This window comes from Phacochoerus africanus, chromosome 15 (genome assembly GCF_016906955.1).
Source record: "Phacochoerus africanus isolate WHEZ1 chromosome 15, ROS_Pafr_v1, whole genome shotgun sequence".
Lineage (NCBI taxonomy): Eukaryota > Metazoa > Chordata > Mammalia > Artiodactyla > Suidae > Phacochoerus > Phacochoerus africanus.
Genome location: NC_062558.1, coordinates 107,259,156 through 107,277,501, shown reverse-complemented (window position 1 = coordinate 107,277,501; position 18,346 = coordinate 107,259,156). Strand labels below are relative to the sequence as shown.

Below are 18,346 nucleotides of genomic sequence, written 5' to 3'. Positions count from 1 at the left end.
TTATACTGTATAAAAAAAAGATATGTTAAGTGTCTCAAAGCTGATTCTCCTAAATAGTAAAGGACTCCATGAACATTTATGTCAGCTCGGCCACCACTGCCCAGCTACACTGAAAAAATAAACTTCTGGCCAGACTTTCAGAAGATAGAATTAAAAAGTACTTTTAAAGAAAAGCCTGCAAATTCCAACAAGGAGCAGGCGCTTGTAATCATTTTATAATCTTTAGGACCCCTCTGTGGGACAGGAGCAATGTGACTTCTGATTACTTCTGATTTCGTGGGGGCATTAGGAGGAATTAGGGCTGGGAAATTTGGGAAGAGCAGAATGAGTTCAAGACTTATTTCTGTAATTTCTCTGTATACCCTGGCCCCTGAAAGCTTATCAGAAATAAAAATAATTTACTAGATACCCATTGGGAAAAACTTTGAAGTAAGGCTAAGCACCTGCGTTGTGCTTTCTTTTCCTTTTAAACCTTCATTCGACCCACCCTCTTCTCATCATCATTCCTTCCTCTCTGACCCGAAGCTACTCGTCTATGACTCACACTCCAGTCTCTTGCTGAAAGGTGCCCATCCTTTCTTAGCTTCTGAGATGCTCTAGGTCATTTTGACTGTGGGGGAGGAGGGAGGGGGATGCTGGTTTAGAGGCTGGAGCCAGCCCCTCCCACCACTGCATCCTGGCCTGAGGAGCAGGGGCAGGGGAAAGCTGCCTGGCTGAGTCTTTAGACATCCCTCCCATGGTTTGCTCCTGAGACAGGGGTGAGAGGAATACACAGTGGAGAAACAGCGGCAGAAGCCCCGCCACCACTGCCACTGCCACCTCCTGCTTTAGGAAACAGCAGCAGCATGGTGGCTCGCACCTCAGCAGCTTACAGTCATGATCCTAATAATAATAGTACAACCACCACAGTGACTGTGCCATCCCTGCCATTTATTGAGCCCTTACTGTATACCAGGCTCTGTGCTGGGTGCGTCACAATTGTTAGCTCGTTGTTATCCTCCCAGCAACCCCATGAGATCCGTCCTCATTTTTGTCAGTAAAGGAAGTGAGGCTCAGAAAGGTTAAGTAATTTGTGCAAGGTCACACAGCCAGGGGGCAAGGCCAGCATTCCAATGCAGGTCTCTGGGGCCCCCTAGACTGGGGCTCTTATTAACCCAGCTGATTCCTTTCCCTCTCGGGCTACCCTCTGTGTCCTTTCTTGTCCCCTTTGCCATGGGCTCTCTGAGGCCTAACGCCAGGCCTCTAGCTGGCCCTGCTTCTGAGGCAGTCATGCCTCACTCGGCTGAGCCAGCGTCTCCTAGCAGGTGTCTGGGAATATGGCTTTAGGAAAGCTCCCCAAGCGACTTGACACATGCTCAGGACTGAGAACCACTGGCATGGAGGAATAGCACTCTTCCTAGTGACAGCAAAGGGAAGGTGATACTTGCCAGTGCATTTGCGGGATTTGGATATAGAATGAATGGGGAGGGCAGATTCAAAAGAACTAGCCTTTCTGCTCTGGTGGCCAGATGACATTGGCTCCCTCGGTGTGCTTTGAGTCAAGAAAATGGAAGAAATTTTCAAATGATGCCTCCAGGTTAGCAGCTAAACCAAGTAACTGGTGTCTTAGTTCCTGGGCCATGGCCAGTGAGAACCCATTTGGCCCTGGCAGGGTAAAGGCTAGCATATCAGCCAAGGGTGAAACCCCAGAGACCAGCTTTCTCCCTTGCTTTTGGATGCCTCGGCTGTTAGGCCGAGGGTGGCCACTGCCACCTCCTGGTGAAGTGACTCAAGCCACCACCTCCAGGCATGGCGGCTTGTGGGGACATAGCACGTCACCATGGTCCCTCTCGTTGAGCTTTCCCCCTGTTCCTAGGTGAGGATGCAGTAAGGCAGGAAATAAGGAGGCTGATTGTCCCAGGCCTTTCTGTATCTGAGTTCAGGTGGTCTCCTTCTGGCCTTCCAGGCTTTCTAAGAATAGCCTTATTTTGCCTGAGTTCAAGCAAACAGCCCTACTGAGAAAGTGCCTGACCAGGATCTGTGCCTCCTGCTCAAACTCCAGGGAGCTCTGCCCAGAGGAGGGGCCGAGTGCTCGCAGCAACGTCCCCTGTGGTCCCCTTTGCTCTCCTAAGTAGAGCTGCCCAGAAAGCCTCTGCCCAGCAAGTGCCCACATCTGACCTCCGAGAGAGTGGAGAGAGAGCAGCGGCCAGTCCCTTTCCACCTTCAAGGGAGGGGCGCCCGCCGGGAGATGAGGCCGGTGAGTGGTCTCCCAGCCCTGTGGTCCTCCCACATCGGTGCTCCTTTCCTGCATCCCCCCCACCACCCCATTCTCTTGCTGCCTTCACCTTCTCTTTGTCTCTGAATTTATCCTCTGCAGCTTCTCTACAGCTTCTAATCAGCTCATAGCCTTGGGGGCTCCTCTCTCAAGCTCCCTGACGTCTCCTGACCATCCTGCCCCCTCCCCCTTTTTCTTATTCTCCCTCTCTAGTCCCACCCAGACTTTCTACCCTCCTCTGCATACTTCTCTTTCTTAGGAACATTTTGGTTTGTTGGAGTGGGGAGTCTGAGTCTATCTTGACCCCTTTATCCTTTCTCATCCTAAGTGGGGGGTGGGGGTGGGGTCAAGCAGGAGAAGGACTTAATTTGAACAATGGGAAAAGATGGCCACTGATATGAGAAAAAATTATTTTAAGTGTAAAGGCCTAACACATGATATAGGCAAGCCATTAATGCAAATACGGCTTTTGGCCCAGCATCCCATTTTGGTCAATTACACACTTTTTCTAGGGCAACCAGCCCTTTCTGCAGTGTCTTTAAGATGATTATAAATTCTAAACACTCACACATACACACACACACCCGACAATAGTCTTTTGTCGTTCATGTAAAGTCTCTGTGGTTGAAAAGGCAATCCTGTGCCTCCTGGCAGTTTTAGGAACACAGTTGTCCCCAAGTGGAGCCTCCGAGGACAGTCTGTCACAGCCCAGAGGGCACTCACTGGTGTGCAAACATCAGAGCCCCGCAGGGATCCAGGGCCCCAGGAGTGAGTCATTCTTCCTCAGAAAATTCCGCTGAGTGTTGGAGCTTCCTGGAAGTCACTTGCACCCGATGTTCTGAGCGCCGCTGTGGAGGTTCGAGGTTTGCAGCTTGGGGCTCTGAGGGATACAGTCAGTGTGTGGCTCCACCATGAGCAAGAATCATAAGATTCTGTGGCTCAGTAGAAACATACCGATGAGGACGCAGGTTCGATCCCCAGCCTCACTCAGTGGGTTAAGGATCCAGGGTTGCTGTGAGCTGTGGTGTAGGTCGCAGACACAGCTCGGATCTGGCATTGCTGTGACTGTGGCATAGGCCGGCAGCAGTAGCTCCAATTTGACCCCTAGCCTGGGAACTTCCATATGCCAAGGGTATGGCCCTAAAAAGACAAAAAAAAAAAAAAAGGAATCACAAGATCCTGACTCCACCGAACCTCTAGGACATTCTTTGAAAGGGCTCTTGGAGAAGTAGGGAAATCGGGCTTTCATGGGCAATGTCTGTGTTCCTATCAATTTGAGAAACATCTCCTTCAGTGTCTCTTAACTATGGTTGAGCACACCTGTTTGGCAGCTCTAGCGTATAGACACGCAGAAGGGTCAACCTTACACCCAGTTTTCCCATTTCAGTGGAATTTCCAGTGGCACCCCCACCGGCCTCAGGGCAGACTTGGCCTGCCAGGAGAAGGTTCAGAGAAGCGGCAAGTGAAAGATGTAGCAAGAGTAACTCAGTTTTGCCCATTTCCCTGGAGAAGAGCTGGAGGAGAGTCAGAAGTGTTGGTGGGGTAACTCAGAAAACTTGCTGAAATGTCCCCAGGGAGGGAGTGATGTAGAAAAATAGAGCAAAGACTTCCAGGGCTAGAAGTCAACCTGTGGAATAGCCCCAGTTCTCCCAGGGATCTGGCAAAAGAGGCCAGGGTGAAGGATAGAACAAAGCCCCCTCCCTCCCACACAGAGCCGAGAGGTGGTATACCAAGGACCTTGAACTCTTGAGCCTGTTCCTGCTTTGTGAGGAACAAATTTTCTTAACCTTCCTGGGCCTTAATTTCTTTGTCTCTAAGATAAGATATTTACATACCTCCAGGAGTTTTTGCAAGGATTAAATGAGGGAATATTAGTAAATTACCATTCCTATGAGGCCCTCAATAATGGGGGCAGCTATTATTTTTATTCATAAATGTAGGTACATATTTCTTCCATTAGATTTGCAAGACAAAACCTGAAAAAATTAAAAGAATAAATTACACATTCCCTGGAACTTGTCCTAATTGCCGATTTTCCAATGAATCTGTGCACCTTCAGTTGGCCCACTGGAAAGGCGCTAAACTAAAATCCTCATGTCAGCTCTGCTCCCATGGACACTGAGAAAAACATGAAAAGCTTGTTCAGTGAGACACTTCTGCCATGTGCTAGCCTGGGATGGGGGAGGTCTCTTTTTCCACCTACACCAAACAAGAAATAGCTTTAAGAATGTCTGTCATTCAAACTTCTCTGTTGCCATCAAGCCTCCACCTTTTCTATTTCTTCCAACTTTCAAAATACACAGATTAACTCCCCAAGCCGTTCTGTTATCCCCCCCTCCATCTCAGAAGAACTATTTCTCATTTTCCTTTAATAAGTCTCCTAGAATTTCACATTAGAAAGCTCTAGGGAGTGAAAATTTTTAGAGCGCTGAGAATTTTTTTTTTTAAATCTTTGAATATTTAAATGCCATTTTCCCCCAGGAAAACTTTGCTTCTTACCTCAAGAACCCGGTAATAGTTATAAATTAACCCTCACCTAACCCATCTGCAGTTAGGCTGTAATTTCTCCATGATTCAGAGTTGCAGGGTTTTGAGTTAAAATGTTAGGTTGGGAGTTCCCGTCGTGGCGCAGTGGTTAACGAATCCGACTAGGAACCATGAGGTTGCGGGTTCGGTCCCTGCCCTTGCTCAGTGGGTTAACGATCCGGCGTTGCCGTGAGCTGTGGTGTAGGTTGCAGACGCGGCTGGGATCCCGCGTTGCTGTGGCTCTGACATAGGCTGGTGGCTACAGCTCCGATTTGACCCCTAGCCTGGGAACCTCCATATGCCGCGGGAGCGGCCCAAGAAATAGCAACAACAATAACAACAACAACAAAAGACAAAAAAAAAATGTTAGGTTGGATTTGAAGCAGTGCCTGCATTGGTTCCTATCTAAGCTAATTTTTCTTTCAGCAGGCATCATTTTCGCCAATCCAATCTCTGCAATCCCAGCTGATTTTTAGTTTTATTTGATGCTGTGGCATTTTGTCATTACCATAGTCAGAAGTTCTGTTAAAAAAAAAAATGACAAGCAACACAAAATTCTTCAAGGCAGTACTCTAAAATGTATATTTCTGGATCCCACTTGATTGCTTCTGCCCTGTTTTCAAAAGTTAACATAAATAAACTGGCACGATCCATTTATAGCAGGGAAAGGCTTGGCTGGCTATATTGGTAGAAAAACCTTAAGCCCCGTTCAGCTTCTAAGGATAAGAATTAGTCATTATCAACAAAAAAAAGGAGAGAGAGAGGAAAAAAGAGCTTGAAAACTGAAGGCTTTCAGACAGATAGGCTGGGACGGAGAGGAGAGGGGAGGTAGAGGGAGACATAGGCTGTTTTTGAACAACACTGAAAATAATAGCCATGTTAGCTTTATTAACAGTTTATAAAAATGTTCTTGCCTTTTCTGCTCTGAAACTTAAAATGACTTGCATGGAGACAGGGACTTGACTGACCCTTTAGCCATCAACCTGTCACCTCGGATTCTTTGACTTATCTTTGCAGGTTGGTTCATGTGCTTTGTTAAAGCTGTTTGAAGGGAAGGCGTTGGGTTTCATGACATATTCATGCATTCTGAAGTTGGGTTAGCGAGCTATTGGAAAATGGGGAAGACTGACTGTTTCAGCGGAAGTCTTGGAGAAAAGTTTTTTTGGGGGGGGGATCATCGTGGAGGTAGGGACTAAATCTCCTGGGTTTCCAGGATGGTCCCAGCAGAAACACCTGATCCTGTGCATGAACCTGGGGTCTCATTTGTAGTTTAGTGCAGGCACTTCCATGAAGGGGTTCAGTCCCGAGTTGGTTCTGTGCATTTTAGCGCCCCGGGCAGTGTTCAGCTTACTTAGGGAACCTGTGCTGTACCATCAGAGAGCCAGCTCCACCACGGAAACATGTGAGTTTGATTTTCTCCAGGGTCCAACTTAAACCACTTACCCCGAGTGGCAGCTTTGCAGAGATGTCGAACCTCATCTGCCTGTGGGGTGGGGGAGAAAGCTCCTGGAGGAACCAGTTTGAGGTGGAATCAAAACACACGAGGATGAGGGGTTTCTCAGACTGTTTTCTTAGCTACAGTTCCTCTTGGCCGAATGGTATCGTATCCGGAAGCTTCGTGTGTAAAACAGGTTGCAGCTGAGCTGGGGAGTGCCAAACACACCTCTGGGCCTCCCCATCCCACCCCGTGGGTCTGAGGACTCTGAGAAACTCAGCAGGATGATAGACCAGAGATAGCGTGAGCTCCCAGGCCTCGATCTCAGCCCCTGTTTTCCCCTCAGCTGGACTGGGAACCAGCTTTGCTTGTGGGGATCCTCTCGAGAAGACCTTTCGCTGTTTGTCCCCGTGGGTTTCTGGGTGCCCAGAGCAGAGTCCTCCAAGGGCATCATGAGTGCACCTTCCTGACCTCATGAGTCCAACTTCCTGCAGGTTGGGCGCGTGGACTCCCCAGACCGAGCTGGGACTGTGGTTGGCCGTGGTGTAGCTTCTGGTGCTTGGCTGCTCCTCTGTCCTCTGGGCTCCCTGGTGGGGCTGGACGCTGGGGCAGGATGGTGGCGGTTGCGGGGCAGGGGGGCGGGGGTCTCTCGGTTCTCTTACCGCCGCTGGATTTTGCCTGATTGCCTCTTGTTTTGTTCACTAGATGATGACTCAGACCTGTACTCTCCTCGATACTCCTTTTCTGAAGACAGTAAGTGATTTCGAATTTCTCGGTTGCTGGGGAGGAAGGGAGGGCGGTGGACCAGGACAGACCTCTTCCTATTTTCAGTTTGCATCCGTTTTAAAGGTCTTTTGCACCCACTTTCCTTCTCCAGCCAAATCTCCCCTCTCTGTGCCTCGCTCAAAAAGTGAGATGAACTACATTGACGGTGAGAAGGTAGTTAAGAGGTCGGCCACGCTTCCCCTCCCCACACGCTCTTCCTCGCTAAAGTCAAGCCCAGAGAGGTAAGTGCCCTGTGACTTTAAACTCACACGCAGTCTGCCAGTGAGGTACTGCCTCCCTCTCTGGGTCAGGCGGCACTGGAGCCAGGACTCAGACCTGGCTTTGAATCCCTGCTCTGTCACTTATTAGCAGAGACTTGTTTTTTCTGAGTCTCAATGTCCTCTTCTATAAAATGGGGTCAACTTTTACATGCAGGAGTTCCTGGTTGTGGCTCAGCAGAAACGAATCTGACTAGCATCCATGAAGTTGCAGGTTCGATCCCTGGCCTTGCTCAGTGGGTTAAGGATCTGGCGTTGCCGTGAGCTGTGGTATAGGTCGCAGACGAGACTTGGATCTGGTGGTGGCTGTGGCTATGGCTGTGGTATAGGCCAGTGGCTATAGCTCCAGTTTGACCCCTAGCCTGGGAACCTCCGTATGCCACAGGTGGGGTCCTAAAAAGACCAAAAAAAAAAAAAAAAAATCCTAGGGATGTTGCAAGGTTAAAATAAGGTTAGGCATGTCATATTTCCAGTAGCCTTGCTTAGAGTATGGGCTTAAATAATACTGACAATAATTATTATCACTTTTTACCTTTGCACAAGAGACATCTTAGCTGTGAGATGTGGCATGTATTTTGATACTCTTTGTGCATACTGATGGGACCCATAGCAGATAATATAATTTTAAGAAGAAGCCACACTTTTTAAATACCTTTTTTTTTTTTTCGGCCACACCCTCAGCATATGAAAGTTACCAGGCTAGGGATGGAATCCAAGCCATAGCTGCGACCTATGCCAACAATGGTATGCTACTATACACGTTTTAGAATGACCCAAATCCAAAACACTGACATCACATGCCGGTGAGGATGTGGAACAAAAGGATCTCTCATCCGTTGGCTAGTGGGAGCGCAGAATGATATGGACACATTGCAAGGCAGTTGGGCAGTGTCTTACAAAGCTGAACTTGCTCTTACTGTATAATCTAACATTTGTGCTCCTTGATATTTACCCAAAGAAGGTGAAGATTTTATGTCCACATGAAAACTTGCACTTGGATGTTTGTAGCATCTTTATTTATTTCCTTTTGGAGCACACCCATGGCACATGGAATTTCCCAGGCCAGGAATTGAACCTGAGCCACGGCTGCGACCTGTGCCACAGCTGCAACCAATGCCGCAGCTGCAGCAACACTGGATCCTTCACCCACTGTGCCACAGAGGGAACTCCTAAATATCTATTATTTATGCAAGTACATTATCAAAACACAAGGCTCGGACTGGTTGTAGTGATGACAGTCATCTCTTAATGCCCACATGGAAGGACCCAATGGTCTTTTATTGACTCTTAAGCCCTCTGCAGTCTTCCATCACTTCTCTATACAAAGAAGGCTCTGGCCGAACTATTCATTTTTCCCTGAAATTCACACCCAGTGTCACACCTCTACACTTCTTCCATCTTCATAGACAAATGAATGGCTGTTGTATAAACTCCACATATGGGTAAGTGGCATCTGCCTGGGGAGTTTGGTAATTAATTTGAAAGGAAGGCTGGGTGTACCCATGAATCCTTACAAATGCATTCATCAAGCACCTACTGGGTGCATTCTGTGTGCACGTTGGACCAGATGCCCTGGAATATATAAGCATATATAAATCATCATCCCTGCCTTCAAGAAGTTTATAGCCTTATAGGAAAAACTGAATATTGTCACAGTGCCAAATGCAATAGTGTGCATACATTGGGGTTCCCTGGTGGCTCAGTGGGTTATGGATCCAGCATTGTTACTGCTGTGGGGCAGGTTTGATCCCTAGTCTGGGAACTTCCACATGCTGCAAAAAATAAAATATTTTAAAAATGTGCTTGCATTAACAATTTGCACACAATCTCCATGAATTTCCATGTCCTCTGAAACCCCTCACTGGACCAGGTTTAGTACCTGTTGCAAAGGCTGCGGTTTGGGTGATTACTGGGGTGGAGTGCGGAGTAGCGAAGGCCATGGTTCTAAGAACAGATACCACTTATTGAGTGGTTACTCTGGGCCAGGTGACCTGCTCCGTGATTTATATGCTGAGACACACTGTCTCATTTAATCCTTGCACCAACCCCGTTTTCAGATGGGAGGACTAAGGTCGAAGTGCTTGGCCCAGGTCACCTAGCTCGAAAGTGCTGTAATGGGGGGAGCCACAGCCCACTGGCTCTGGGACCTGCATTCTCTCTCACTGCATAGCATGAGTGGGAAGTACAGGCATGTTTGGGGAATGATAAGCTCACACGAGCAGAGCAAGGTGAAGGATTTTTTCCAGCGCAAGCTTTGCTGCCGCCGCTGCCTCCTTTCTCTTCTCACTGCTTCCCGGCCCCTGGTTGTGAGCCCAGGATACCTCAAGCCTTTTGTGAAGTGAACACAGGGATCCAACGGGTTGTTTGAAGACCCGAAACCCGCACAACTAAGTGCTCTGCGCTGAGTCTGATCTCGCACCTTGGATACAGCAATTCCTTGATTAGACTGCAGTCAGCCAACGTGGGACCTGTCGGATGCCAATTTTCATGAAAGTAGCTCTAATAGGATTTTCTTTCTGCAGAAACGACTGGGAGCCCCCCGATAAGAAAGTGGATACAAGAAAATACCGCGCGGAGCCCAAAAGCATTTACGACTATCAGCCGGGCAAGTCCTCTGTGCTGACCAACGAAAAGATGGTAATGTGCTGTTCACGGTCCTTTGTCTCACCCTGCCCGCCACCCCCTCAATCCGATGCCTCGTGCACTTGGATGCCATTCTTTCTCCCTCGAGATAGATGTGCTTTGTTGAGATGACAATGGGAAAAAAAAAAATGAAGTATTTTGACCCTCTTGATTTTGCAGGTGTTCACAAAATAAGTCCCGAGGCTCTGCTTTGAAAGAATCCTCTCAGTGTGGCTTTGTTGCTCTTTCTGTGCATGGTTTTCACTAATTTTAAATTTTCTAATGTAAAGATAGATTTTGCTGCTGTCTTTTTAAAAACCCTCTAACCATTTGTTTAATCAGGCTTCTTACTAACCGGACTACAGTGGGGTTGGTTTGGGTTTTTTTAGGTGACTCTTACTTGAACATGCATACATTTTGTAGGAGTTTCTAGTACATCATTAAAAGCCAAATGATTAACATGATGATGTGCCTTGGGAAAAAAATAAAAAGCCCCAGGCTGTTAGACTCTGCCTTTTAGCTCTTCCTTTTCTGACAAGTGCAAGAGAGAGGACGGATTTCACATTCAATGTGGTTGATGGTTTCCTACACAAGTTCATGTGGCCAAGTAATTATCAGTGGGGAAAATTGCCTGTACGGGCGTAGCAGGCCACCCTGGAGAAGCAGCGGAGAATTTTTACAAACTAATTAGTTCCATATCTGCCGATCATGCTTCCTTTTATTCACCCTTCCTTAGAAAAAGCTGGGTTCAGGATTCTGCTCCTGGTTAAAGGGATCCTCCAGAGCTCCATAAACCCAGCAGCCCTCCAGCCCTGCCAGTGGGATGGAATTAGCGTGCTGGGGATTGATTCTTATTAAAATGCAGCTACCACACCGAGTCCTGAGTCCCGAATAAGTCAGCCTCTGAAATGCGGGCTCCAATTATTCTCCCTCCACCTCTCTTGCTCTACGTGTTTTTTAAGGAATAATTGATTTGGCTGGTACTAAAATAAGAAGGTGACATCTTTAAAAGCACAAAGGGATACGTCATTTTAATTAGAAAAAAAAGGTTCAGCAGTTCACAGAAGTGTTTGAGTTGTCACTCTTCAGCACGTACTGTGCACCCCCAGTTATTTTAAGCTGAAAGTTCCGAGAGGTACAGAGAATGTTCCCTCTGGCTCCACCCTTCTGGAGCTGGAGGTTCTCTCTCTGTTAGAAGGTAACCTTCCCCGCAGGTGTTCCTAGAAAGAAAGCCATATCCTTTGAGTATGTTCCCAACCCTTGAATCACAAGCCAGGATGCACCAGCACATATCAGGACAGTTCAGTGATTTTAGACCCTGTGGGCCTTTGGGTGTTTGGTTTTGGCAATATTATTGTTCATAGATGGTCCTTGCTTTTACTGAAGGCTGGCCCCTTCATTTCTGCTTTGTTTCCTCCTTTCTTGGTTCTTAATAATTTGACCACTGTTCCAAACTAGGGGGCGGGGGGGAAACCCAGCATAGTTTTGTTTTTCTCATTGGCAATGCAATGGTCACAATATCTTCCATATCACAATCCTTGGGATTGTTTATATTCATCTTACAAACCCTGAAAAGTAGCACACAGAGCCCCGGGGGCCCTCTTTGGAGGGTAGTGGTGACCGTACACGTGGATTGCCCAGTGCCATCTGGGTGTCCCACACCAGAAGTCCTTGTGCCCACCCAGTTAGGGACATGACCCCAGAGGCGGGCCAGGGAGGAACCTCATTGTCCATCACTGTTTTCATGGAGCGCCTTTCCCCTCCATTTAGCCCTGTTCTTTCCAAAGAGAAATGTTTCCTTTTAGAGAGGCATTTCCGCCGAATCCTCTTTGCACAGTCTACTCTTCACAGAGGTTGAATTAGTCCTTTATTTGGGAATTTTTCTTTCTGCTATCATTGCCACATGAACAGGCAAGTTGGAACGTGAGTTTCAGTGGTCTGGGGGTCCTGTCTTTTGGTACCCAGGCTCTGTTTTGCCAGACTTTGAGGAACCCCTTCCTTTCCCATCCATCACTGCCATCACCCTCCCCTCCCACACACACACGATTTTTGTTGTTGTCGTTACCATCACCATACACACACACACACACACACACACATTTTTTCTGGCTGTTGTTAACTATGGATACATATACTAACTAGAGACAAATGTAGACTCTATTAAATTTGCCCTCAGAGATGCACATCTCCTTTTAGGGGTGAGAAAAATCTGCTCCCCGTCCCCCATTTTTTTTCCCCAGTTGGAGGTGCTAATGGAAACCGTGACCTCACAGGCACATCTGTGTTGCTCACAGGAGGGGTTGAAGGGTAGCCTGGAAAGCTGCCTTAGAGCTCATCCTGTCCCCGGAGCCAACCCCCAGCATCCCAGGCAGAGCAACGTGTGCTGCCTTGGGCATCCCCCCGGGAGGTCCACGGCCTTGCTGACCTATTCAGCTGTTTGGCAAACTCACATGAAGTTCCTCATAACTGCTGGGCCCCCTCCTATCATAGTACGAGTGCATTTTCTTCTCTTCTGGCCTTGGCATCAGAGAGCTGCTTTGTCAGAAATGGCTTTTTTTTAGGCTGGCTTACTTTGCTCCAGAGTCCTTATAGAACTGAACTTCAGCTCATTTCCACAAACACACTCACAGAGAGAGAGAGAGAGAGAGAGACACCGCTGACCCTCGAACAATACGGGTTTGAACTACACAGTCAACTTATGTATTTATTTATTTATTTATTTATTTATTTATTTATTTATTTATTTATTTATTTATTGTCTTTTTAGGGCCGCACCTGAGGCATACGGAGGTTCCCAGGCTAGCGGTCAAATCAGAACTACAGCTGCTGGCCCACACCACAGCCACAGCAATGCAGGATCTGAGCCGTGTCTGCCACCTACACCACAGCTCATGGCAGCGCCAGATCCCCAACCCACTGAGCGAGGCCAGGGATCAAACCTGCATCCTCATGGATGCTCGTCAGATTCATTACTACTGAACCACGAAGGGGACTCCCAAAGTCAACATATACGTGGATTCTTTTCAGTAGTAAATACTGTAGCCCCACATGATCTGAGGTTGGTTCAATCTGTGGGTGCACTGGAACCCACCTATAGAGGGCCGACTATAAATTTTACTTGCATTTTTGATGGCAGGCATCCCTGATCCCTGCATTGTGCAAGGGTCAGCCGTGTAGAATAACTTTTATGTGCCAAGCCCTGGGAGAGACATTGGGGCCCCCGCTCCCATAAGGTGTAGTGGGAAGGACAGGCATTAAAATAGTTATTATGGATAGATATTCGGAAGTGACAAATAAGAGGATGTACCCCACTTGGTTTCTTCCCAGTTTACAATCCCCTTGAGTTCCTTTTCGAGTTTTTGAGGTGGCCCTCTTGGCTCTTGGCATCATTGGCAGACTTGGTGGGCCTGCCCCCTTCTCATGGGCTGTCTGAGCAATGTAAATAGCCCTGGACTAGGAAATGCAGGGTCTGAGTTCTGAGTTCCAATTCTGACTCTGCCTTATGTCTTGGGGTGTCATGTCACCTTCCTGAACCACAGTGTTTTCGTCTGTGAAATAGAGTTACTTTCTGGCCTGCAGCCTTACTGAAGCATTGGGTGAGAGGATCAGGTGCAGTAATGTGGCTAAAAGGTCTATGAACCTTATAAAGTGCCCTGGAAATGAAGACACCACATTCAGATTATTTAATGAAAATCTGAGGCTAGTCTCTGGCTCCTGTCCAAGCAGCAAAACGGTCCTGGGGGAACAGTCGAGCATTTTCCCTGCGAGTCCTCTGCCCTTTCTGAGGTTTTTGCCAAGCTGGGAAAAGACAGCCCTGGTAGCAGAGAACTGGGCCTCACTTTGTGGCACCTGCCTGGCCTGCCAGTGCAGAGAGCCTGTTCTGCATCCAGGGCGTTTTCCCTTTGCGGCCAGCCCCCTACTTGGATCCATAGTGGAGTTAGAAATGCCAGATTCGGATGCGGCACTGCCTCTCTAACTTTCTCTCCCAGTGGCTCAAAGGGCTGAAGCTGGCTGCTCTGGATCCAAGCTGGTGGACATACCTCCTGATTCCATTCTCAGCGCAGTATTAATCTCAGCAGTAAAACAGTCTGCAAACAACCTTCGACAAGAAAGCAGGTTAATTCTTTCAGGACTGAGTACCAAGACGTTCAGTTTCCTGAAAGAGTCGGTGCATTTTATTTTAAAGAAGGAGAAGAAAGAAAGGAAGGAAAGAAGGAAACCTATTCCCAGAGAACAGTTTATAAATAGTCTTCAAAAATAAGAAACATGAAGTAGGTTTCATGAAACTCCATCATATAAGGGATCGAGGATGTTCCTGTGTTTAAACTTGTCCCTGCTGAGTAGTGGCATCTTTGTAGATAGGGTGCCTTGTTTCACTGAGTAAATATAGACTCCATTTGGAATCCATTATTTTACATAATTATAGAATCCACTGAGAGAGAACGTGTATTCTCCTTTAAGATTTAAGTCCTACGTCCCCAAAGATGATTGGAGGTTTTAATCTGGATGCAAGAGGGCAGAACTCTGTTTTAAGACATATTTCCCTTTGATTTCAGCTAACGTCTATCCATTAACTTCATTTCATTTCAAATTAACTGAACTACATTTCAGTTAAAGAAAAGTTCTCTGCTAAGTCTTCCTCTATTTAAAGCTGAAGTGGAGGGCTAATGGTAAAAGTTCTTACAGGGCTTTTTAAAGAGATTGGTGAAGGTCACTACGTTTACAGCCATGTCAATAAACTGCAAAAGACCTGTTAATTGAATGTTAAGAAAAAAATGTGCCTGGGAGGAGCTGCTTTGTGAAGGAGTCACTGGGAGACCATCCGTTTCCTTCCTCGTGTTGTCGCCCCGAGGGTGTGAAGTTTCTCTGTGATGTTTTCAATCTCAGTGGAAAATGTGCATCTTATATTTCATATTGTCAGAATATCACCGTCTGTCTCTTTTGTGACTGTCAAGGTTTTTTTGAAACGTATGTACGCATACGAATTAAGCTCTGAGGTCTAACACTTCCTCTGTCTGATGGGAACCTATCTCCAGTTTATTTAGGGGAAACCTGATTTCCTTTCCAGGCATTCCTTTTCCGACTCATTACTTCCAGAAACACATGCTCTTTCATAGATCAAGGTACCAGATTGCTATAACTATTTGATTAAACATGAAATCCATGGAATCAAATGATCAGTCTGTGAACTGCCTCTTAGAGTTGTATAAAATGAGAAATCTAACTGGTTTTTGTAACATAACCCGGAAGTTTTTTTCCCTCCGTGTTGTTCTGTTATCTGTCTTGTTCAGCTTTTCCCTCACTTTATTTTTTTTTCCCCAGTTCCTTTGCATTTATTTCTTAGAACAAAGTATATTCCGTCTGTAGTCATTCCCCCTGGATGCTCGTTTAAAATGCTTTTTTTCACTTGTGTCTTCTGTTTTTACTTACATCATCTTTCCCTTGACTGTGTACGGGACACGGTTTCTCACCTACTCATGTGCCATTAAAGATGCAGTATTAACAAATTGGCTTTTATAAAAAGTGTCAGTATTTGCTGTTTCCTTTGAAAACCTTAAGGCAGCCTTGCAAATAAGTACTAAAACTGTACTAGCCCGTAAAAACTGTTTGCTCTACTCATCTGGCATAAATGGCTAAATGTTGGGTGTGTTCGCCAGGTTTTTTGCTCGCAACTAATAGCTCTCTGTAAAGAGGAAATTGGGGCTCTCTTTCTCCTACCACTCCAACCATTGCCGAGGAATACTCTTCCGCCTGTATTCCGATGTGTTGGGAGGGCAGCGGCGAGGTCTGGTGGGCTCCATCTGCCATGCCTCATCTTGGGACCAAGAATGGTCCCCCACTGCTCCCCACCTCAGCGTGCTTCTTTTCATAAACGCATCCCTTCCCGCCCGATTCAGCTCCCTGATGTTGCTCATGTCAGTAAAAACTGGATAATTGCTGCTGTTGAATGCAGGTGCTATTTCTGGAAACCACTGCATCTCTACTGGCCAGTTCCTATGTAATCTTTGCATAATGTTATCCTTCTCTCTCTTCCATTTCCCTGTCACCAACCCCTATAGAGTCGGGATATAAGCCCAGAAGAGATAGATTTAAAGAATGAACCTTGGTATAAATTCTTTTCGGAATTGGAGTTTGGGAAACCGGTAAGTTTAATAGCTTCAGTGGTTATAGACACTTTTTAAAATAATGCTGTTGATGCATAGTTGCTGCTAAAGAATCAGATCTCTTTGTAAAGAGTGCAGGAAGTGGGGAGCAGCCTTGTTGGCTGTCAGTGGTGGGATTGGCTAGCCTCACTACCACCTGGAAGCATTCCCTTGCTCTACTTCACTCAGAAGGGACAGTGAACTCTGGAAAGGATTTCTTGCTAGAAGATCCCAGGAGACACAGCTAAATCATTACTTGTCTTAGGATGTTCCAGCACTAGCAACAGGTATCACACATCTTGTGGACTGCAACGTTCCCACCTTTGGTTCAATTCCTTGACCAAAGCCTTCATGGTGTACAAGCAGGAAAACACATTATACATGGAGAAACACCAGCATTGTCACTGCTTTAAAGAGAAATTTGAGAAGCAAAATGCAGCAAAGTGCCAAAGTGAGTAAAAAAGGACCCCTCTGTTCGGAGGTGATCAGCAAATGCCCCCCCATTCCAGGAGACTTATAGGAAATTATTTCTGTGAGGTAGGATAATATTTCCCAAAATTAGAATTGGAAGTAAGGAATTCTAGCAAACTTAGTATTGGCCCCATATCATGCAGCTTCCCTGTGATGTGTCTGGCTTGGCTTTGGTGCAAATTGATTTTTGGCGCTTCAAGGAGCGTTTTCTTGGCCTTGCACCCGCAGGAGTATCAAACAGAAGGGAGACTTGAGCTCATTTTTCCACTGGAGATGACTGGAAACTGACTTTAAAACTTCAGTTACTTTAAAATCGTAATTATTACAGCTGCAGAAAGAATTTACAGGTGCAGAGATTAAGTGTTTAAAAATAAAACATTTTATTAGGTGTTTGTATGAGACCTTAAGCATGGAATCCAGCATTTGAATCACTATGATTTAGAATGATGGTTTTATTTGCAGATAGCCGTTAACTTTATTGTTCTGTAAAATGTTAAATTCCGTAGTATTTTTTTTTCATTAAGATAAAGATGCGGCAGTGTAGCTGGTGCTCTGGAATTTCTTATTTGATTTAGTGAAACTGAGCTTTGTTTGAATGTTCAAGCATTTTCTGAGTTAGCGCACCTGGCTTGCAAACACCCAGCCTGGAAGAACAGGCATCCCTCCCACCTTGTCCCTCTCCCAGATTAAGTGACCCCATAGCAGCAATGCTGTCCTGGTTGAACAGCGCCACCTAGTGACCAATGAAGAGGGAAGCATCTAACCCAAAGTTGGTACCATCTCCTCCCCTCCCCAAAGCTTTGGTGCACACCTCACTCTTCTCTCACCCTTTTTTCTCTGCTATCCATCATTCAGACATCAATAGACTACCTCAGTCAGTCTTTTCCACATTCAAATATTTAACAGCATCCTAACCCTTTTTTCTTAAAAACCTGCTCAATTATCTCACCAAAACCAAAACCAAACCAAACCAAAAAAAAAAAAACAAACTTGAAATGTGCAAATTCCCCCCCCCCAACAAAAGACCATGATTGGTATATATGAAAATAATATAATTCCATACTTTCATCAGGGAAAGAAAAAGCTGTTAGCTTTAAATTGTAATAATTTACAAATAATACTAATAAGGAGTCTATGCCATTGATTTTTGAAGCCCTATTCAGAATCCACAAATTTCTAGCTGTCTCCTCATTTGCCAAAAAAACTAAATTAGTTTTACTGAAATATTAACTCTCAGGAAACGTTATGAAGCCATTTTTTTTTCTAATTGTAATTGGTTTGTTTTTACCAAATCTGTCATCGTAAATAATACTCTTTTTGTTAGCAATAGACAGCATTGCAGTCACAGCATACTTAGACTCTATGAACAGCTCAGTAAGTTAATATTGTTTCTCCTGGAAACTGTAGCCTGAGCACCATACAACCAACCCAGACAAAGGTTGAGAACATAGTCCATTTGTGTACTGATTGGCACCTTCCTAGAATTTGCATTCCTACCCTATTGCCCTAACTGCCTATTAATTATTTAAAGACTTAGAGATGCTTTTCCAAACGTTGTTTTCTCTGAAGCCTGAGTGTTCCTTGCATAGGCCCTAGAGGCCTTCTTAAATGGGGCCACTACTTTTTGTGTAGGTCTTTTCAAGTAATAAAAGATGATGCTTTTGAAGATTTGCCAAACTAGCTTAATCAAGGCCCATATCCTGAGGGACATGGTTGAGAAGAATGGGTCCTTAGGGTCTGAGACATCCCTAGAGGGGGCTTGTTACCTAGTTGAACCAGGCTGATGACTGGATATTGCTCCCAGGGATTGGGAAGAAGGTGTGGTGGGGAGAAATCGTTTCTTCCTTCGCTT

The 18,346-nt window shown here is 46.0% G+C and overlaps 1 protein-coding gene across 41 annotated transcripts in view; it reads left to right on the top strand.

Annotated features, from left to right (window-relative positions):
- Nucleotides 1–18,346, top strand: part of SORBS1 (sorbin and SH3 domain containing 1) — a 242,569-nt gene that overhangs the window by 167,069 nt on the left and 57,154 nt on the right. For 33 of the 41 annotated variants that reach the window (XM_047760565.1, XM_047760535.1, XM_047760533.1 and 30 more), the window contains 4 exons: nt 6,921–6,968; nt 7,093–7,222; nt 9,781–9,895; nt 15,940–16,023. In XM_047760565.1, the coding sequence (XP_047616521.1) occupies nt 6,921–6,968; nt 7,093–7,222; nt 9,781–9,895; nt 15,940–16,023 (377 nt within the window). The remainder of the gene's footprint in view (nt 1–6,920; nt 6,969–7,092; nt 7,223–9,780; nt 9,896–15,939; nt 16,024–18,346) is intronic. The other 8 variants (XM_047760540.1, XM_047760556.1, XM_047760538.1 and 5 more) reach the window with 1 other exon arrangement.